Genomic DNA, 24,002 nt, shown 5'->3' on the forward strand with positions numbered 1-24,002 from the left:
ACAAAAGGACTGCTATGATAGCATCGACTGCAATTCCCCTTTATTAAAGCCCTGTAGGACACAGGACGTTATCAGCTTGGCTTGGCACACATTTCTTTGCCAGAGAGTTATCTCACTCAGCCATAGAGAGGAGGGCAGGAATGGAGAGAGACGGTGTCACAGCCCGATGCTCTGAACTTGATTTGTGGATTATGAACGGCATTATATCATTTAGAGTTTATCAACTAATTGTGATTCACCTAAAAGAACCAGTTCCAGATGCATGTCATCTTTATTCAAGTGAGAGAATAAACCTGAATAATTTGAATCAAAAACATCTCTCTTTATATGTTGCCATAAATAGTCATAAGGTTCTTTGTTACTATCTTTGATTTAATGGTAAAATAAAACTCAGGTTCAGTTTTTTTCCCTACCAAACCATGTGTGAAAAAGCCTGCAGCAGAGGCAACATTAAATTCAAATTATGATGGCAATGGTTTACAGTTAAAAGCCAAGGTCAAATGGTGTGAAACTAAACTTTGCTTCAATGTCAAAATAAAACATTTTACTTACTTTTTCATTATCTCTGGTGCTGTGTTCAGACATTAAGCCGACGTACAGCATATCTGTAACAGCTAAAGCTTAACATGTCCAGCACACACTTGGTATCTATCATATAGACACACTTGCGCTCATATCAAATCTCACTCACTCAACATCTCTGTAGAGGGAGAAGGGCAAGTTAAAGCCAGATGAAATTAAAGGCAGACTAAATCAATTGACAGAACGCAGACCTGCCTTGCGTGCTGTGTTATCCCGATGGAACAGGATTATTCAGACGCATACAAGTCATGCAAGTAGTATAATTGCAGAAAAAGGCAGGAGCAAAGATTTGAAAAGCTCTGAAAATGCAAGGCGTGCAAAACAATTTGGACCTACTGAATCATCTGTGTTGGTCTTCACTCAAATTAGTCTGTGTCAAGACAAAAGTAATCCAGTGGAGTTTAGGCATGGCTGAGTAGTAAAATAACAGTAGGCTGACAAGTACGTATATGAAAATGGGAACAGACTGCATCAAAAATCTGACAAACACTCTTAAAAACACATTATCCACAGTAAATTCAAGTCAGATTTCAGTAAAAGGATATCTGGCAGGGCTATCTTTAAGTGCACTGAGGAACCCATTTCGATGGGACCCTGTGAATAGAGACAGACAGAGTTTCCATTAGTCCACAGTGCAGTTGTGTTTATCACTACACATACACTATCTCATAAAAAATCAGCATTAAAAAAAAACCCGTTAATGGGGAACTTGTATCAGACATTGTATACTACACTCTCACTGCATGCCACTACCTGCTGCGGACACTTTCCTAGGTAAAGTTTAAGAGTCAATAAGATAAACTGAGTTAGGCTGAGTGTTAGGAGTTAAATTGGAATTCCAATTTAACTTCAAAGTGTGAAGAGTAGGAGAATGCAGCCAGAAGACCACAAATCAGGCTGGCCAGCTGTATGTGGCAGAAGGAGACATCTCTATAGCTCCCATCAGCCAGACAGAGTGGATACTTATTCAGTTTTTACAAAGACATGTCTATTTTAAACTGTTTACAAAATAAATGTTGAAAAGCTCTGTACTTAGCTTGGACCTTGGGCATTGTCAAGCAGGTTTTATCACTACTGTACTGTGTGTTTCTGCTAAGCTTAGGACATGAGCAGTGATGCTCTCTAATACAGTCTGACACCCAGTGGGAGAAAAGATAATAAAAATCAAGGAATAAAAACTCCAATGGGGGCGTTTTTGTCAAACCTGACAAAACTTGGATTCAACACAGCATGGTTATAATCAAAAGAAAGAGAACAACCAAGAGTATTAATCATCACTACAAGCTAATCTTGACCCATATTTCTGTCCCTAGTGCAACACTGATCCACTGGCTGTCATTTAAACACACACACACACACACACAGACACACACACACTAATAGGGAGCCCAACAGTCCACTGCCTGCTCCCAGCTGGAAAGATGGTAACAAGCCAGAACGCTGCAGCATTTCACAACACCCACTTACAACCTGCTGGCTCGAAACACACCAAGAACACAGTCAGGAGGAGTGTAAGTCTGTGCCATGCCTGAGAGCACATGTCCTCTTTTTCCCTCAGCTACTTACTTAAAATGATGTGTGTGATGACAAAGGCGAAGATGAAGATGGTGAGGAAGGAGAGCGAGAGGATGAACATGTAGAAGAAACGGTAGTTCCTCCTTCCCACGCAGTTCCCCACCCAGGGACAGTGGTGGTCAAAACGCTCTGCATGGACACCGAGACAGACAGAGGGAAAGTCAAAGAGTTTATTCTGGGTACAAGGACAAACACCTACAAATCTTTTCTTTTATACCATTACATTGCTGCCACAGTGATGCATCCTCTGATGAAATATGAAGTCTTTGTCATGTGCTCGTATAAAAATCACGAAGATATCTGGTTAAGCAACAGTGGTTTAGAAATCATGCTTCTCTAGCAGAAGTCTAGTTGTATAACCATGTTTTCTTAATTGTGCATTAAGACAACCACACAATGTTTAAAAACATAACTAGGTTACTTAAGTGCACATCAACAAAATCCAGAACTATGGGAAATTAGTGGAAAAGAGAAGTGTCCCTCTGGGTCTTGGCATAATACAAATTTTTTTACATAGCGCAAACTGGCTATTTATATAAACCAGCTAATAAAAGTCAGAGGCCTGCTGCCATGACTGTGTAAGGCTGAAAATCGTCCCGTCACTGTGGGACTCTGTGAGGTTGAGAGGGTGAAAGAAGCACTTTGCTGGGTCAACAGATCAAAGTGGCGCCATTAGGACCTTAATTGAAGAAAGAGAGGTAGAAAAGTTAACTGTTGTCAAGACTTCTGTGTGTCTTCCACAGACATAATACAGATGAGAAAGACTGGTATTTTCCAGCATATTAAAACTGACACAAATCTGCTAGTCACTTTGGTGCAGTGTGTGGAACAGAAAGTGATATTGTGGAGCACAGAGGAGCCTTTTTCCATCCAAATCTGTGCTGTTTAAGTGAATAAAATGCCCAAAATTAATGAAATTCTCCCATGTATTCCAAAAGGTAAATATAACTGAATGTAGTCTGAAGTGTTCAAATGTTTGAGAAATAAAATGTGAAATGCTTTCCAATTGAAATTAGCCTGTGGTATTTTATTCAGAGGAACTGCAAGCAACTCCAACACACTTAGCATTTGCCTGATTGCTCCGAGAGTGAACAACTTACTTTTTTTTAATAGGGACTTTTAATTTATGCACTCTTTGTCTTTAGACGTTGATGAAAATGTCAATTCGAAGACGTACTGCTACTATGAAACTCTACTGACACTCTAGAAGTAAGAGTCAAGTGTCTGCATCTTGTTTCAACTTTTTAGATCAACCTAACACTTCATGGATCATAAGGAGTTATAAGTGATGGAAACAACAGCTAACGTAAGGTGGTATTATCTTTCTTATGGTGGTTATAATGTAAAATTAAAAGCTTAAAACGCAGCTCTTACAGTTTCAAAATGATCTAATATATTCTTATTTATCTGGCAATACTCTTTTGATGCATTTTATTTTTTTAACTTACATACCAATGCAATTTCCCCAAGGGGATCATTAAAGCTTTATCTAATGACCTCTAACTAAGCACATCAGAATGAGTAAATAAATAACAGCCCCAAATCAGCATTTGTAACACTTACAGTTAGAATTTAAACACAAACAGTCAGATCTTCTTATGCTGCTGTGTATAGTGTGAAGAAAGGAACAGAGCATGACTTCAAGGGAAGGGAATAGATGTGTGTGTATCATAATTCTGTGCTCTTATAAGCTTCTTCCATCACTCCCTAAGGGATAACCCTCTTAAAAAGGAAGTTACTCTACCATATTCCTATCCTCCACATCCACCAGGGAGGGCCTATCCATTCAGTCTCCTTACTTATTTAAAAGCTTGTTATCCCCCTGGCTTTTACAGCACCAGAGGCAGGGAGACAGAGAGGCAGTGAAGTCAAGAGTCAGGGGAAACACTCACGCAATTTTTGGACTGCCGCTGTGATCCCCATTTTCAGTTTAGGAGCAAATGCCAGTCCAGTTGGCTACTAATGCTGACCATTTTAGAGGTAGAAACTAGTCGTGAAAAAAAAGACTTACATGTGTGAATGTAAGTTCTTTTCCACTGCATATGGTTTATATCCCTGTAGCAGTATTCATGGAGATTATCTCCATGCTGGGTGGAGACCAAAAGCTTTGAGAGTAGGCTGGAAAGTATTCTTAGGACCAGTTACAACCTACATTCATCAGTAGAGTTCATCACTCCCACCCACCTGCCATACAAACAGTCCAACTATGTGTCACTTTCTCCTTTTTCATTTCCCTCCCATCTGTGGTTCCCAACTCACAGCTATAATCTAAACATTATGTTTTAAACCTTCTAATCAAGGATTTATACTTTTAAAATGACGCTGTTTTGCGTCAATGTTTGGTTTGGAAAACACATTTACAGAATCTGCTGTGATTGTTCTGGCTTAAATAAAAAACCTTTATTTAAGATTATGTTTTTTTGAACAGCATATCAATACAACTTCAAAAAGTGAGCCTCATCGGTTTTATTTCATAGTTTGATCGTGCACTTAAAATGTGCACATCCACCTCTGTGTAACAACACACGTAGCCTGTTTGCCAAAATGACTGCCCATCCATCTTTTTGTTCAGCTCCCAGTCTGTCTTCCTTCCTGCCAGCGTGCATCTGCTGCATCTGATTACCACCTCCTCATCTTTTTTTCCCTGTGTTTACAACTTCCTCATCTTTGTCTCCCAGGTTTTCAGTCAGCTCCACTTCTGACAGGGAAATAGACATTCTAAGGCAGAGCTGTCTCTGAAGTACGAGGAGCACAAAAACCCTGATGAGAAAGATACAGACACAAAGGTCTCTGTATCTCTGCCTCTATCTTTTAGTAATTGCCTTACTGTGCTCTTCACTTTGTCCCCAGAAACAGAGCATGTGGCTGTGAAGAGCAGCAGAAAGTCTACCATTATGCTGCTGTTTTTTTTCCCTGTTGTTCTCACTATAACTGTTCCATCCCTACCGTTTGGATGTCGATTCCTCCAGGCATTTAGTGTGTACTGTTTAATCCTTGAATGATCACAAAAGTAACATTTACCTCGGCTTGTGTTATACTATACTGTCTTTGCAGAATCAGTATGAACAGAATTTGTCTGCCTTCAATGAATTCTGTGTGTGTGTGTGTGTGTAGGTGTGTGTAGGTGTGGTGTGTGTTGTGTGTGTGTTGTATGAAGGTGAGCTCTGGCAGCATTTTATCAATCCAAGCTTTGTGATAGAGGAAATGTGATATTTTCAAAAAGGTCTAAATACTAGATACACTGCTGTTTGCTTGCTTATCAGATCTATATTGGCCTTCTATAAAAATACATATGAACTACAAACTGGACAGGTGGACGTTGGATTGTCTTGAATATTTGTGCTCATCATACTTATGTACTTAAATACTCTTGCTTATTTCATGTAAGCATGAAAACTCACTATCAGAGAACATCATCATAACTCACCCACACAGTTGTCACAAAGGCTGCAATGGGAGGCACGTGGTGGTCTGAAGATCTTGCATGTGAAGCAATACTTCAGCTTGACGGTCTGGCCGTTGATGACCACCTCCTTAGTCCTGGGAGGAGGCCGGTAGCCTGTACTGCCGTTAGCTACATCTGAGGAAAATCAAATAGAGAGGAGAACAAAACATGTAAGAATCAAAGTAAAAAACTGCTAAATGTTATTGTTGCAGAGCTCCCTCTGTTTGAGTTCTCATGTGGTATTATTGGTGTGGATGTGTTGTGAATATTTCAGTGGCATAAAAATACTGTTTATCTGGGAAACCTGTGTGGGATGTACAGGCTAGGAGTAAAATGCAATAAAAACAAGGAGAACAGCCTACATTACAAATTGCGTTTCCATTGCTAATATTGCATAGAAACAACACAAGGAAACAACCATAATGTAAGTGATAATTAGCTACAACAGAATAAATTAACAGTAAATATATTTAAACATAGGGTAATGTTAAAGACAGTTACCAGCATAAATTCAATACAACATGGCACAATTAAAATATATTTAACAAAACAACACAAACATTTAGACTATAAATTTTTTATTTTACATCCTAATAAATGTGTTCACTCTTTATTGATACAACCCTACTCTGCTCTTACAATAACCTCTATTTTACATATTGAGCAAATAACGCAGCTCAAACAACAGAGAGCAGTCAATTACATGAGAGGTATAGGTTACTAATGGCTAGCAACTGTATGTTGGCAGTGCATTTGTATAAATCTCACAGTGCTTTCAAAACCTATAAAACCTATAAATTGAAAATGTACAATCAGCCACCTGAGACACTATAAAGGTGCAGATAATACATTTCTTTGTGTGTAAGAAGAGCCAGTATTATCCACAAGATTTTACTATCTAGAAGCAATGTGTTCAAGGTTGTCTGATTTAATTTGCCTCGAGACGGATGCACCTCAACGAGGCTATGATTAAATAAAATCTTCACTGATCTGCTGCTATCTTAAGCTCTGATAAAAAGGTACATGTCATGATAACGGTAGCTTAAAAAGGTTAGAACATGGACAACCCACACAACTCATTAATTTTAATTAGCTCCACCATTTTAGCTCCTTTGTGTGAGCCATACAGCTTCTGCTGCTGTGGGTCAAACTTGACAACCAGAACCAATCTTTTGTGCAGCTGACAGAACACTACCACGCTAAAACCACCAGTCGAGTCTTTTCTGCACAAAATGAAATCAGCTGTTACAGTGACTAAAACTGCAGCCTAGTTCACTTATCAACAACAGTCTGGAATTCAACACGCACTTAACACCGCAATCCTCAGACTAGAATGAAAAGAAAAAATGGTGGCAAATTGCACTGAATGGCTTTTGGTGGAGTAAGACAGCACTGATGACAGCCTTAACGGTAATGATGAGAGCAATGATAGTGATTTTCAAGCCATAACAGGTAAAGCCTGTATCCCATTATTGCTGTGCTTGCTTTGAGCACTCTCACACATGCTGAGAGTAGAAGACCGTGTGTGTAGGAAGATAATTTTGAGATCATTTACACAGAGGCCTGAAGCATTGGTAACAGAGTGGTGTGCATGTGTGTTAGCGAGGGGTGGGGCGGGTTTGGTAGGGACTGAGAGGTTTGTGTGGGTGTTTGACATTTCTAAAGCAGAGCAGAGGAAATGCAGCCTGTGAGTTCTTTTCTATTGAATTCATCTCTATTGTGATCAGTGTCTATGGAGTGCTCCGCTCTCCTCAAACTCCTTGTGTCTCTCTGCCCTCGCAGCAGAGTACATTGAGGGAGACAACAAATGAGAGGGAGCGTGAGAACAATTCAGAGCACAATTCAAATTCTACAGTGTTGAATCTACAGGAGATGTTCTATTGCTATGGTTTTCATTGCACAGTAAAATCTACAGTAACATTAGCTCTTGTCAGGCAAAATAAAGTGCTATGGTAACCAAGTATAAGGTATTTCTGAAGCATTAGAAGAAACTTCTTCAAAGTATATTTGGAGAACTCTAAGCAATGCTGGCAGGTAGGGAAAGATAGATATTGACATAGTTATGTCATATCAAACAGTACTTTAAAGTTGCTGTAGGAAAAGACAAGTGTAAGGCGGGTTTGAAAGGAATGGTGTTCAAAAATCATGCCAAACTTACATAATTTATCATAGCTAAACAGTGGAACAATATGGATCATGAGATTTTCACTTCTTCAGCAGTCCTTCAACTTACCATGTGCGATTTTTGGCTTCATTGGGAAGAAAACGAACAAATCTAAGCTTGAAATCAGGACAATTAATTAAAGTCACTATATTCTGGAGGTCTCATTAAAAAAAGGCAAAATTCTGGCATTTTTTTGGCTAAACTGTGCTGAACTGCAGTCTGTTTTTACACAAAGCAGAGGCAAGCATGGAAAACTAAAAATGGAAGTAATAACCTATCCAGTGTGCAGAGCCACCATGTATTTCAACTGTTAGTAACAACTGTGGGAATTTGGAGAAATGTTGCACATGTTGATTCCAGACTTTTAAAATATTTTAGTAAAATGTATAATCGAAGAAAATTTTTGTTTTTTCTATTTCTATGATTTATGGTAATTATAGCTTTGTTATACTACACAAAATACATTTCTGAGTTCTCCTTTCTTCTAGGCATGGTTGTACTATTTCAATAGAGGTGCAGGACTTTATATTACAGTGAAAAATGAGGACACTAAGAGAGAAAATGTGACATGAGCAAACAACGCCCACAAATTGCTTGGGGTCAGAGGGTTAAACACCGTTTTGTGTGTATCGGGTTTCACTTGGTAATGAACAGTTATTATGACACACTAAAATGATGTAACTTAGGTTTCTATGGCTACGAGACGAGCAATGAACTTGAAATAATGCACGAAAGTTTCCAAGTCGGAGTAATGGGTTTTCTCAGTCATTGCATACTGCTGACATATCATGAATACAAAATAAGGCAACACAATCAGTTTACGTGACAGCAGATGTGTGGCACCAGTCTTTTTCTAATCATTCTTCCAAAAAAGATTTGAATCTTGAAGGTAGAGAAGAATGCTTTTTGACTTTAGGGTAAAACTCTTCTAAAATTTTAGAAAACTGACAACTTGTGGACAAGTGGCACAGTAATAAACCATACAATTCAATCCAATACACTCAAAAATGTAGTGTATAGTGTAAATTTGCAATGGTCAAGTCTGACAACCTCTAAGCGGGCAAAAATAAAAAAGCAATATGACCAAATTTAATATCATTAAAAATAATAAGACGCTATTGTTCACTTTCTGGTGAACAAAAATGTTACAAAGTAGTGTTAATGCAAGACCATCACAAACACTGGTGTTAAAGGTTGGTGTAGAGTTATCTCTGTACATTAAAGGTTAAAAAAAATAATTACTATATAATCTTATTGCATACAAAACTCATAACAGTGACTCTGAATTGCGATTATATTCTACATATGTTATTATTAATGTCCATGTCCTTGATAAATGTTTTTAAAAAGTAGTGTATTACTGACAGTTTGAGATTTCCTCAAATGGAGAGCTTTACTACAAAATTAATGGTATGAAATTTGCTAGTTTCTCAACGATGTTTACGCAGACAACAAAAACAACAATTTACTCACAGCCCAGCCTTAAACACCTGCCTCTAAACACCACCGTCTCTGTACATCAGACTGTGGTCATACCTTAAGTACACTTCGAACAGTCCATCAACATTCACTACACTTGTTCAAAGAAGCCTGCAGTAAAGCAGTGTGTGAGCGAGGGTGTCAAAGTCACTTTTTTGCTGAACAAAGCTATTTGTACACTTAGCCATCCTGGCAGCCAAAGCTTAGCCTTGCATCAGTGTCTAGTGGGAGATCCCTCCGAGAGATAGGCCAGGACTAAGAGCTTGAAGCTAGAAAATAAGGCCAGGTAGACTGGAAGGTGATGTAACGCAACACACAAAAATACACAAGCACACACACATTCAGTGCACCCACTCACACTCTCACACACAAAGTTAAATGAGGGTTCAATGTCAGCCAAACTGGGCTACGTGTTGCCTGGTGAGGTATAAAGAGAAACTAATTGCTATCCCACTGCGTGTGTGGAGGAGAAAAAACTAAAGCCTTTGCTTTCACTGATGGAGAAGTCTACTGCAAAACATACTGTATTACTGACCTTAAACTGGCAGCCGATGTGTAAAATTCTGTTCAATTAAACAGCTGGAAAGATAAAAATTGTTTCAAACACACTATAAAACTGTGAATAAAAATGATCTTTCAACCCTGTCAAGTAACAGACACAACTTTCTCTATTAAGAATGTTAAAAAAGAAGTCTGCCTTTCTAAATACTGTGTGCTGTTTACAGACAAATGTGCAGAGATTAAAGATGGTGTTTAAAAGCTGGTTTACAAGAAATTTAAATGGAACATAAGCCCACGTGATGTCTTTTAAAAAAACAGGTGGAAAGTTAAAATTGAGTTGCTTTATGTTGTAATGTGTAGGATATTTTAAAGACCTACACTTTTAATGTGCCTCATACTGCAGTTTCAAAATATCATATATAATGTGTTAGAAAAGAAAATGTTTAAAAAAAAAAAAAAAAAAGCTACCTCAGTTTCACTTTCATAATGGTGGTAACAAAAAAAATTCTTTTATTTAGATATTATCATATTTAAAAGTCTGTTTTCATTGTTCTCATGAAAGGTAATTAACATACTGCCAATAAAAACCAAGTCAAAAGTTCAGAACAATAAAGCGATCCCTGAAAAGAGCTACTGCAATTAATTTCTAAAATAAGCGTTTTGCTTAGGTGTACGCTCAGCTGTACGCTTAAAAATTGAAAATTTTTAACCTCTAAAATAGCAACTGGCATTGTGGGTGAATTTATCTGTTGTTATTGGGAGTCGAGTATGAGGTGAGGCAACAAACAAGTGTTGTAAGAATGGTTTACAAGTACATAGAAGCATAGGACAACTCCGCCTGCCATTATTTGGTTTACTTGCACAGTAAATCAAATCGTTTTTTAAAAACTAATGCATGCTGTGGTAATCCTGAGTTTTGACTTTATCTGGGGAAAAGATGTCATTTCACTCAAGGAAGTTACTCACAACTTGTGTAATGTTCACATTGTGAAATGCAATTTTGAACTTCGTTTGAATCAAGCCAAGAAACGTCAAACTCAACACACAGTCAAACATCAGAGTGAATCTTTTTAAAGATAAAACTACTCAAAAATGTGAGCTGAAAAATATACTGAAAATATCAATAATTTGGCTGTCCCAGTCCTGGCTAAATAGTTTGCGTAATACAAAGCTTGCTGGACGCATTAAAAACATACCATTCAGTGTTTTTTCCAAGAATTTTTTTGACGTCTGTTGGCTGTACCAGTCAGCATTTTTTGGTTTGCTGTTGAGCAGAATGTCTGATGTGGCCACATTGCACATAAACCAGCTGCATGACTATAGGGCCACAGTGCATGCAAAGTAATGTATTGTTTTCAATTTTCTTCTCGTCAGATGTGCGACTCTGTCGAATATCCCATTTATTAAACTGTTTTTCCATCTACTTAATTTGATTTTGTAACAGTTTCTGCCAAGTCAAATGCATAGCTTGGCCTATATCCAACATTGTGTAAAATATGAAGCCAATCATAATTAGCAGGTACCACTGACTTATTATTAGCATATAAAAATCACAATAAATTGTAATTTCAATTTGTAAATCTACTACTTTGTAAGCTTAAATAAGGAGTGGAAGTGACTAACAAAGTCCTCTGCTTCAGACTTTGTACATGTCTCATCAGTGAACAGAGAAAGGTCTTAGCCAAGGCCATGAGGACTCAGTTCGGTAGTTTCGCCACAGAGATGTGACATCTGTCTCGGTGAAAGATGGTAACGATGAAGAAGGCACGGTCATGCATTAGACAAGGCTACAATAGATCAGCATAGTACAAGGAGGCAGTGCCGCTACTTCACTCTGGACTTCTGAGTGGATAACAAAACACCATGAAATCACAGAAACAAGAAGAAATTGCAAAGTCGAAGAGACAAACCAGTGTTAAAGCCATTACTATTCAATGCCTTTACTTAAGATGAAAGGTAGGTATGTGTCTGTGTGAGTGAGACAAAGATGATGTAAAATAGTACAAGAGTGTAAATGATCACCATATTGGGTCAATCCAGACCAGTCTAATTACTACACAACAGATTTGTTTTTCATTGTTAGTTGTTTTTTTTCCCTCTTGTGTGCCCCAGTAAAGCAGCTCTACAGAGATAGCTCTACTCCTGTGCATCTCTGTCACTGTCTCCTACAGCTCTGTCATCACCTGACTATCATTTCTTCATCTCGGTCAGGTTCTGTCCATGTCACTGTGGATCTGTGGACGCACACAGTAGAGGGAGACGGAGAAAAGAAAAACTGTTATTTTGCCTCAGGCACTTTAAAGACTGTAAAGTGTCTCTTTATGGCACACATGATCGAAAAGACACAAATGGTAGATTGTAAAAGATGCTTTAGGTTGTAGGAGGTTATCTATAAATCTGCCTCTCGGTTATTTAATACTGTCCTGGATGTTAGGTTTTGCAAGCAGATGGCACATGAAGAAAACTTTACTTCACCAAGGAAATCAAATATGATTCCCGTGGGGAAAAACACAAATCGTAAAATACAGGGAAACACTGCCAGGTTAAGTTTCTTCTGCACATGTCAATTGTGTTAGTTTAAATTTAGTCGTCTACTCTTCATCGTCTGATTACTGCTTCGAAGTAGTTTCTGTCTACCTCATGTTGACCCCTGTCAAATTATTCCTCCTTTACCAAGACATCCTTTGTCAAGCATATGAGAAAATAGAGTGTGGCACATGTACAAGCAACACATAAATGCAGAAGTTGAGATGTCAAGTGGCTTGACACTCTTTCCACTGGCTGCACACCTTTTACTTATTATTCAGCCAATAACAATGAAGTCAAACATGAATGTGACCTCAGGTGGTTGGCTTCACCGAGTGGGGAGAGGAAGGAGGAGGTGAGTCACAGCCGCAGTCTAAGTACCAGCCTGAATTATGACTGGACTGTCATTCAAAACAAGGTATTTATTCATTCTTTACGAAAACAGGATGGGCATCTCAGTACAACGACAAACTACCAAGCATATTGTAATTTGGGGCTTTAACATGAGTTAAACAAACTCTGTTCTTGAAATGTCCAGTCACTGAGAGGGCATCTTTGGATCACTTAGAATCACTTGGGCATTCTGGCTGATTTATTTCTCTTTTTTAATTTCCAGAGCTGGTAGTCAACAGTAGGTCAGAATCAATACCGCTCTGCAAATTGCGCTATCTGTGATGATTAATTTAAATTGGTTCCAACATCTGATGTTTTGTGGCATTTAACAGTGCAATGGTCAGCATATAAGGGATACAAATGCCAAGATGGAACAGAATCTTTTGATGTTCAAGAAATGGCTCATAATCAAAAGAGTTCAAGTGTATTTGTGGTACAGTCTCCAATTTGCCCCAAGCTAAAGCAAATTTAATGCTACAAGCAGACCTACAAGGTGTTAAAAACCCAACAAGCATGTTTGCAGTGTCTTATCGCTGCAGGGAAAAGAAGCTGTGAAGCTGCATCTAATGTGATTAAACTGGCTCTGATCTTACAGAACAGCTCAAGCTGGCCTCTCTCTGGCTCTCTTGTAATCTGTGTATTTGAGTTTGGCACCTGAATTAAGTTCTGCCAAGGACGCTGGCACAGGCGGTTCCAATAAAGGATTTAAAATGAAAATTTTATTGGGAAAAATAAACAAACACAAAGCAGTTAAAACAGGTCTCAAGTCAAAGAAGGGACAAGAGAGCAAAGTATTACACAGGATTGGTAATATTAATATTACAATAAATATGTTTAATCATTTGGCTTTGAAATAAAACTTGAGCAAAAAAAAAGTAACAATCCTAATCTAATTCTTCAAAGGAATTTCTTTGTAATAGCACCCCAGCCAGCCATTATAACATTCAATTATGTACACAGATGCTAATCGCTTTTAATTACAACTTATCATAAATTAAATACATTTTAAGTTATTCTATATAGGGCTATTATCAATAACTAAATACAAAAGCCCAAAGATGTATGGTGGATTTACAAGAAAATATTTCAAATAAACATACAACTAATTATGTGAATATTCAAAATTCAATTAAAAAGTTTGAGACAAGTAATAGTGATATGATAAATGTATTGCTTTCATTTGTTTCTACATTAAAATTAGCTTATATTTAAGGTATAAAAGGACAAATAAAACAATGTGTGGACAGAACAAAACAGGCAGGACTGACTTGAATAAGAACATTTTTGGTTTTCTGATTCTGGCAGCATAATCCATCTGACAGTGATGGATATTCATCTTTTGCATTCATCAAAAATATGTCCATTAAAGCTGCTTAGTCTAATCTGAGTATTGCCTCAACAATTCTTTGTCATTCATTTTGATATATTTGAAAACATAACATTTTGTGTAAATGTCATCAATTTTGTTAATGGACTGAAACGTTATTAAAAACGCACAATATGGTGTGATGGTGACATGAAATTTGTCATTTCGCTGTCTGTACAAGCTTATAGAAAAGACCAGCATTGCAAGAAAAGAGAAAATATATAGGATATGGAATAAAAGAAGTAAAAGGTGAGACAATAGCAGAAAAGAAAGCATAAAGGAAAATAAAATACATTTACTATCCTGATATTAGAATTGTATGATTCCAATAACAAATGTTTCCAATAGGATTTTTTTAAAATGTCCAACATTTACAAACAGTATTATCATATCATCGAATCAAGTACCACCAAATGCAACAGCAGCAGGCAGCCCTTACTGCAGTTCTCTTATTTTAAAAAAAAGCCCAACCCATTAGCCACATACAATGCAATCCTGGCATCCCTCCCCAGGCAGTTTCACCACCCTGTATGCCTTGATTTATATGCGTTTCGGTTGGTTGACAAGATGTGGGAGAGGAACGACCCACAGGTGGCCTTAAAGAAAAACCTCGGACTCTCTACAAGTCATTTTGAATTTAGGAATCTTCATGGATGAGAGGTAAAAATGTCTTTAAGAATCAAAAAGCAGTCCAGTTGCCTTCTACTTAAACACCCTGGATTAGCATGACCTGAAGACTGAGAATCTACACAGACATGGTACAAGCAGCACACTTTACACCGTTTTCAGTTTGTTATGACATTGCACACTTTGGCCGAATAGAAACAGTCAGGTTGCCAACCACAAAACAAAAAGCAAAACAAAGAAAGGGGCAGGTGGCACTCCTAGTCCCCATTGCAAAAGCGACTTCATTACTCAAACATTTCAAGCACAAGGTCTTTGTCTGAGCACAATACTCTGTGAAACAAATCACACCTCTGCAATGCCACTGATTTCATCCCACACAACAGAAAGAATGTAAAATTGACCTCAGACCACTGAGGTATCATCTTTGAACACCCAATCATGAAACACCTAAATGTCACTGCATCCTCCACTGACGTACTCATCCTTCCTCCAGCAGTTTGAGCTTGAAGCCTTCAAAAATCTATTTCCTCTACTGGCCTTGAGCCTGGCTAGTAGCCTGGGAAAAAAGCAAGGCTGTCCTGACATTCAGCAGCGAGCTTGGACCATATTAGGTGGAAAGAAGGAAGCAGGCAGCTCAGACCATCTTTCACTCTGATTAATCCTTCAGAGAGCCTTTTGGATTTGGCATTTGGTAGCTTAACTGATGCCAGCCTGTCTTGTCCTGACATATTGGGCAGGCAGGCAGACATGCATAGACATCAAATGTGGCACACTGAAGAGAAGTCAACTTTTGTCTCGATTTCAAGCAGAGATAAACAAACAATCTGTGCTACCTTTCCTGACCCCACACTCTTTTCCCAAAATCTTTAATAGGAGTGCATGGTATTTCTACTGCATTAGAGTCTGTGGTAGAATGATAAGGTAGTCAGAATGGGGATGGCGCACATAGCTATATGTCTCATGTGTTTCCCAGATACTTTTTTACCTGTGCAAACATGCCATATTTGATTTTGTTTGAGGTAGGCTAAACCTCAGGCTGCCCACGCTGATCTAAAGTCTAAAGCATTTGGCAGACAGCAGAGAAGTCTGTTCACAATGATGACAGCAGAGATGAAGCTATCAGCTTTCTCTTGTGAAAAGCAGGGAAGATGAGAGACCTTGATGTCTCAGATTGTCCAGAAATTTAGTCCTCCACTGTTGACTCAACAGATCAATAAGAGTGGTGTTGAACTTGAGCTGTGTAGCACTTTGACTTGAAAACATCATCATCTATTCATGAGGCTCCTAGTATATTACAAAAGTTCTTGTTCTACTGGTGACTGAAGCTCTCAGTGACCTAGTGTACTGCATTCAATCTTGTAATACAGATTACATATGCACATGATAGATGAAAAACCTAATTGAGTGTAATCAGTAGGTAGTTTGTCATTTGCATCAGATGAGGAATGTTAATTATTCTGTCTACCTGATATGTTTTTTCATAAAAGTGTATGACACTATAGTAAGTGCAATCAAGTACGCAATGTTCCACATCTGATTGTAAATCAAAAAGGCAGCAACTGATCATATGGAAACCAAAGCCTAAAGTGGAAAAGAGACATTACATTATAGCAGCACTGACATGTGAAAAAGTTACCCATGCTTGCAAAGTCTGTCAGCCGCTTTGTTATTATGAGCGTCTGCACAGTTACATAAGAAAATACTGGTTTAAAAAAAGTAGTTTTGAAAAAAATGATGAGAGCTGTCTCAGTTAAGAGATAAAAAAGTTGCTGAGAATGAATCATGTTTCATGTGAGGAGATGAAATGAAGAGAAATAAGGAGCACGTGACAAGAGCATTCATGTGCACACACACTGATACATAAAATTAACTAAATAAAGCAGGAACACAGGCAGGAAATGTACATATTGCAAACACTGAAAAATGCATTCAATCACTGCTTCAAGACCAGTAAGCAAAGGGAAAATATAAGTGGCAAGATGAGGGAACAAACAAGAGACGGGCATGAGTGTTTTCTCCTGGAAGATATTGTGAGGCTGGTTGTTGTTGGGACTTGGGATGGGGTTGGATGATCAAGTTAAGGGCTAACAGATGTACATATCAAGCTGCCACGCCATTGCTAGAACCAAAGTGCCCTGCACATGTCTGGGGAAAGCAACTAGAGAAAGAGGAGATGAGAAGGACAGTGTTTGAATGGAAAAAGTAAGGGGAGGTGTTAGCAAAGACTCCATGCAACAAAGACTAACAGAAGCAAAGAGAAAGCAGAAAGAAATAGCAGAAGAATGCAGTAAGCAGCTCTATGAATAATATGCATTTTTACAAAGTGTTTCTATCTTTGTACTTGCCATGCAAAAAGGCAGTGACCTTTACCTCTCAGCAGTTTAAATCTAATATTTCTAGCTGTGTAGTATTTATGTGTTTGTGTGTGAGAGAAAAACAGAGAAAGAAAGATTCTCATGCTATTACAAGCCAGGTTCTTTCAAATGGAAGATAATAGGTCTCATAATGTCTATTTGGCTCCTAGCAGCCATGCAAATGTTTCAGAAACAGACAAATAAAGAAAAAACAAACCTAAAGGCATCACAAGGGCAAAATATTAAAACAAGTCTAATCTAATTATTCTAAACTTTCATCTAAACAGCACATGAAGAAAAATAAGTACCGTGCTGTTAAAAGAATTTTTCTTTTAAATGCAAATGTCTCTAATTAATTTACTACATTTTACCACCTGTGCCCATTCAACAACCAACAACACAATCACATTCATTTGTCTGTTTACAAGAGACACCAGTTGGAAATAGCCAACTGCTAGGCTTGTAAATGCACGGTCCTAAAGCCAATTTTGGGGGAAGGGATGGATGCAGTGTGGTATTTGGGTCAACATTGTTCATATTTTCAGCCTTTAATTTGTTTATCCTCTGAAAAAATGCATGCCAGTCTAACATGGTATGTTTGCACAGTGCTGTTTCAACCCACTGCTCCAAGCTCTCTGTACTGTAACTTCCCTTCAAAAGCTTTTAAGTCTCCTAATGAGATTAATTAAGTCAGTCCAGAGTTTGTTTAATGAGGCCCTAGTGGCCTGAAGCACGGAAAAGGACCATGGCTGGGAAATAGAAGCTTTACATTCCAAATAAAAAAGAACCAAAAGTCTAAAAGAGGCTTTAAAAATAGGGTTTAGAAAGTTAAACTTTTGAGTCAAGTGGTGATAATCCATTTAGCTACAGGGGTAGTGGGACACTGGCAGGTCAGTAACTAAATTGCTAAGCTTTCCAGAATAAATTCAAGTCTAAAACGCGTTCTATTGTTCCCATTTTTCCTCTGAAAGAGGCATGTGAAGCTGACTACACTTTGACTTAAGTTTTAACACATTTAGCAACTTCTGTTCTGGCTAATGTTGTATTTATGTAGTGGTTTCATCCCACTTTGGAACAGGTAAATTACTTTCCAGTGCTTGGACTTTGCCTTTCTTTGTAGTTGTATAGATTAAGTTACCAAGACCTACTTCAACAACTCAAATTTAAATTGAAGATACTTCAGAGTTTGCTGTTGACTTAGACACATATTCAGTTCAAGACTTCAGACTAAAATTTCACATAAGTGCCACCAAGCCTCTCAGATGGTAGCAACAGCGCCAGATTTGGTGAAATCACTTCTGATTAATGGCATAGCATATAAGCCACAACATACATTATTCCGGAAATGTCTTCAAGTCCTTTACCATGAGAAAATCAGAAATTACTGTACTGCATATATTGATCATCCAGAAAATGAAAAACACCATGCTAACTTTGTATCAGCAATCCTTGTGCTGCCACAACAGCTCTGAACAATTAAAGTACCGACACAACTAAAAATCTAAATGTGTATTGTGGTATCAGGCACTAAGATCTTAGCAGCAGATCCTTGAAGCCCTAAAAGGTACAAGGCGGGGCTTCTGTGAATTTTTTTTTCCCTGCATGTCCCACAAATGCTCAATTAGATTGAGATCTGGGTGAATCCAAACAGCAGATATGAACTTTTCGGTATTTCCTTTAAAAGATTCCTGAACAATTTTTGTAGGGTGGCAGGGGGAGCTATCCAGCTGTCATCAGGGAATACTGAGTCATGAAGGGGTGTACTTGGCTTTTAGGTAGGTGATGTCAAAGTAGCACATGAATGCCTGGACCCAAGGTTCCCCAACAGAACACGTACTAACCCCTGAATATCAGAAACACCCCACAACACCTGCTGCCTTGGAGATACCATGACATTCTTGTACCCTGTGAAAACAAATTGGTCAGATTCTTAACTTGGCCATTTTTTTCTGCTTCCAACATGTAAACTTTAAAAACTGTCCACTTGCTGCCTAATATACTTCCCTTTTTTTTTTTTTGAGATAATGAATGTTAATTATTTCCCCTATCAGTGGTTTAAATATTGTGGCTGATGGGTCTATATGATGACAGATGGACTGATATTGGATAACATGCAACACCATTTAATGTAGCATAGTGCAGTAAAATTAACACATACAATGATGGTTTAACTCTTGTTTTTATTGTGTCTTGCCACTGAAACTGTGGTAACCACTAATACTGGAATTCGTATAGTCTTGTAACTTGCCAGCTGGGGATATAACTCTTTCAGATGAACTTGGAACAAAGTTGTTTCATCACTGCCCACATTACTGGTGGCCTCTCAGTGCCATCTACTAGTATTAATAAACACATGCAACCATTACCCTAATAGCTTTAATCAGACAGACAGTCATAAATTTCATGAACAGACTGCTTCTAACATGGCAAACTTTTGTCTGTTATGTGCTGCCAGTAATTCAGTTACCTTATATGAAGTGGTTCCTAATGCATCAACAGTTTTACCTTTCACATCATAAATTGGATTCAGAGGTTATCAAAAGGCCATGTATGACTAAGTAATATATCAGACTAGGGCTCTTGGAAAAGCTGTAGTGAAATAAACACATCAACGGCCATTTGGTCAAAGTAGCACCAATACTTCGCCTCTGCCTAAGCGCAGACTGTCTTTAAAGTCAGAGGAAGCTTGCTTCCCATTTCACAGAGAAACTCCAGACACATCAGCTAAATAATCTTGCACTCAGTCTAAGAGGTTGTACAGGCACACACAATAGCTCAGAGACAATACAGCATCTAGTATAGAGGCAATCATATGGTCAGACAGGGAGGAAGAAAAAGACAAGCAATCAAAAAATATAATTTTTTAACAGGCCAAATTAAATGTTTTCATATGTTTAGTGATATGAAAAGAAAAACAGGAGCACAACAATGGAAATGCAGAGAAACAAAACTTTAATGAGTTTTCATTCTCATCATTTAAAATAGCTTAATGAGGTGTTGTCTTACCTATCTGCCTCTCCAGGTCAGCTGCCTCATCTGAGGTGGCCCTGGGCAGGACCCCTGGGTCACTGAAGCTAGTTCTCAGAAGAGTTCCCAATACAAACAGGAACAGCACACCTCCTATGACTGGGATGATCGGGGTCAGGTGCTGCGCCAGGTACGGACAACTAGTAGGACAGGAAGAAGTGAAAAGAAAAAGACAAATAAGCTATAACCAAACAAGCATCTGCCAGCCTGTGGATGCCTAGCTGAGTTATACAAATTTTAATGGTTAAATAGCCCAGTTCTTGGCGTATTGTTGGACAGACATCAGTTCACAGGTGTCTGTCTGTTCAAATATAAACCCAACTTTTTAATTTAAACATTACACATAGATACTAGGCAAACATTGGATGCAAGTGCTGAAGTTCAGAAAGCGATAATACCAATGACTTAATGTTTAATGACCAGTAAGTGGATATAACAGACAGACGCACACATAAAGGTTAGTTCTCTATGTTGTAATCTGTTCTAATGAGACAATTTCACATAATCCCATTAAATGTTGAACGGTGCAGGTGGTTATTACAGTAATCACATTTATTCACAGAGGTGGAGCAAAGGCTGCTGCATCCTATTTCATTTGTTAGTCTGTGGTCTATTGGATTGGAATTGGGGTCATCAAAGTTAAGTCTTCCTAGTCAATGACAACTGAATGAACATGTGGCAACCATATGCTATGAGGGATGCTGTTGAGGAATGCAAAATAGTACTGTGAGTTGAGCATACAAGGAATTTGTTCGTTTGTTCACCTATTTAAACAAAATCCCAAACACAAAGAGATTCTGTACAGCATCGCTTATCTGTTCTTTTTTTTTTACTGAGTGTCAAAACCTTTTGTCAAATTATTTTCATTAAAACATGTTTGTGCGCATGTGCCATAAAAATGTTATACTTTCCTTAAATGTCGAAAAATGCAGTTCTTGGTTAAATCTTTTTTTTTGTTTGTTTTTAGCAGGTGCTGGTGGATTTTATAGCACTATCATACCATCTCACCAGTTTTCAGATGGTAACACATGAGGAGGGCAGTTACATCCGCTGATCTGTGCCAACATCAGTTAATGTGATGAACCAAGCCAAACTATATTTAGGCTTTCCATGTTGGCTTCCACCAATGACAGCGGCTGGAGCAAATGTAAATTTGGACCTGGAGCATTCACTTAGATTTGCTGATCTATGCTAACTGGACTTCCATCATCCATCTTCTGCACACACTGCTTTCACATTTCCTGCTGGAGATGACTGTCCTTCAGTCTCGGAAAAAGGTCAGCCAACATAAGTCCATAACGAATGCCACTATCTCAGGTGCATTAATGATACACTTTGCCCATTAGTTCAGTATGCCATTGCATTAGGGTGTGATGAAAAGAATCTGTTATCTATTGGACCTAAACAGATGATGACTTTTAGCTAAATAGCGCATAAAACATTACGTAATACTCTGTAATACTCGTGCATTTTTTGAGAACAGCAGGTGAGCAAGTGACACCCTGTCCAAGTTGAAACTGGTCAGTCCTGCTGCTCTACATCTGGAGTGAGACTGAACTCAGCAAAAATCACAGGGTTGTCCGGGACATCAGCAGGGGAGCTGCAGCCCGGACAACAATGAGGAGCAAAAACATTTTTGCAGTTAAAAACTTGCCTGGACTTTCCAAGGTCACTGTTCTGGGACACGCATTCAATCGATGTGCAATATACACAGCTTATATTTGGCGCCCACTAAAAAGACTTCTATTTTACATCCATTTATTTCTCAGTGTTGTGCGACTGTTCCTCAGTTTCTGGATTCTCAACTGACTATTTTGGAGATGCACCATCCAGCACTGTTCCTGTTCCTATAATGTTCAAAATCTGCATAAAAAAAAGCAACACTACAAACTGCACGAAGTTGGTCAGTTGGAATGCTCCTAGTTTCCAAACTGTTACTAAACTGTATTAGTCCAAGGCTGTATAATCTTATATTATTAGTTTTGCAACATTAGCATCTCAGTCATGTTGGTTATACAAACATGGACAGATGTGTTAATTACCTCTTCAGTTAATATACTGCATTCTTGAATGATGAATAAAGGAGCATTTTTGACTAAATCTTTTCTCACAGCAGCCATCAAACTTTGCCTTGATTTTTACACTTCCTTTAAAACAGCAAAAGTCTTTATTAACTTTACTTTTACTTCATCTAGAAAACATAAATGTGTATAAAACTGTACAGTTATAATGATAGGTTCAATTATATTGAGCCACTTCCATAGGCTTCTAGATGTCAATATTGACTTCTTGTGTATTGTAAAGTCCAGTCAATAGTAACATATAGCTTGTCAACAACTGAAAAAAATGACTCTGCAAATTGCATCGTCTTACTCTACTGCCAAAGAAGGACCAAAATGTATGTATTAAAAAATACCAGTTTGCTGCAACTGCCAGAGAGGAAATAACAAAAGAATGCAAGCAAATTTCTGACCATTTACGCTGCGCTGAGAGGACAATTCCTTAAGACATACTGAAAAGGGTGATTACTCCAGTCATGCAGGAATGAGCTCAGTTCTTTGTTTCTTGTCTGGAGGCATCAGAAATGTAACATCATCATGATAGTTCAGAGTGAACACAATTCCTCCCCAAAAACACACCCCCAGCATAACAACAATTTCTGAAATAAGAAAAAGCAGAACTGTAAAGGTATTCATTTTTGGCAGCCGAGTAATGGTAAAACAACATAATTAATCACAAATCCTGTCTGTTAGTAAACAGCTACACAGCTCACATGTCTGCAGATTAACAGTGGTGTTTGACAGCACTAGAAGGCTGCAGTCTGCAGCTTGTCACTGTCTGTCTACATCTGCCCAAGTAAAGCAGACAATTTCAAAGTCTGAAGGCATTACCCAGCATCTTTTCATCTACCCATTCAATCTGGCCTCTATTCAATATGACTGGTCACACATCGCATTAATGAATCCACTAATTAGAGGTGCTAATGGGAAATCGCTACAGTTGTAAAAAGCTTGGCAGACCTTGGGTGAGGGTGCTACATCTGTAACAATTAACCCAAAGCCAAGATTAGAGAGGTTTTGAAGTAATCAATGAGAAAATCAAGCTCCCCACCGAAATATCAAATCATTGTTAAGAAATAAAAATGCAAAGAATGTTGGGAACGCGCTGAATGTTCTCTCTGCAGAAAAGGCTAAAACGTGGATTTGTGCTTTCTTTCAAAGAAAACGTATTTCAAAATTCATCATTTGGCAAATGGTTATGACTGAGAGAACAGCACAAACCACTGCCTCTGTCCTCAGGAGCTGTGTCTCTATGTGTCTGACATCAGGAACATAATGAAAAGGCAGTCATGTGTGATATAACGTGACAGTTTGGTAGAATCGGACAGAGATTAAACACCAAAACCATTAGAGGGAGGAGGACAGATGCAACATCAAGCCTCCCTCTACTATAGACATGAATCAATAGTAATACATGGATGTGCTGCAGGTAAGCAAACCCATGGCTGGTCTGAGTTTCCCCAAAAGAAAATGTCCCAAAAATAAGTCTTTCTCAGTGATTGAACATGAGCAGATCATGAACGATTTTACCAAGGACTGCAAAAGAGCACATATCGACAAGGAACTGGACATGTCCAAAGTTACATCTTCATTTCTTTTTGTTTGACACCAAATCTTATATTTAACTGAGACTTTAGGGGCTGTGTTGCCATGGAGACGGACAGTATCCAATGTCAGACACGGTAAATTTCGAAAGGGAATGTGGTTACCCTGGAAACAGCCACACGAGTGAGCTGAAGCCTCCAAGGAAGAAATAAAAAAGAAACAGACGTTCAACAAAATAGAGACAGCATGATGACATTCATTACAATCCTGGTAATGTTTCAAATCGTTTGGCTGATGACGACAAAGACTGAGTGACTGTTGGACATGATCCAGCAACAGTGACAAGACTGATGTTGAC

The 24,002-nt window shown here is 38.3% G+C and overlaps 1 protein-coding gene across 8 annotated transcripts in view; it reads right to left on the reverse strand.

Moving 5' to 3' along the window:
- The window catches only part of LOC111562638 (palmitoyltransferase ZDHHC14-like), a 53,395-nt gene that overhangs the window by 14,223 nt on the left and 15,170 nt on the right, over nt 1-24,002 (reverse strand). For all 8 annotated transcript variants that reach the window (XM_055005740.1, XM_023261281.3, XM_023261277.3 and 5 more), the window contains exons 3-6: nt 20,019-20,179; nt 5,585-5,737; nt 2,149-2,286; nt 1,128-1,176 (exon numbers count right to left, since the gene is read on the reverse strand). In XM_055005740.1, the coding sequence (XP_054861715.1) occupies nt 1,128-1,176; nt 2,149-2,286; nt 5,585-5,737; nt 20,019-20,179 (501 nt within the window). The remainder of the gene's footprint in view (nt 1-1,127; nt 1,177-2,148; nt 2,287-5,584; nt 5,738-20,018; nt 20,180-24,002) is intronic.

Source organism: Amphiprion ocellaris, chromosome 20, assembly GCF_022539595.1.
Source record: "Amphiprion ocellaris isolate individual 3 ecotype Okinawa chromosome 20, ASM2253959v1, whole genome shotgun sequence".
Taxonomy (NCBI): Eukaryota; Metazoa; Chordata; class Actinopteri; family Pomacentridae; genus Amphiprion; species Amphiprion ocellaris.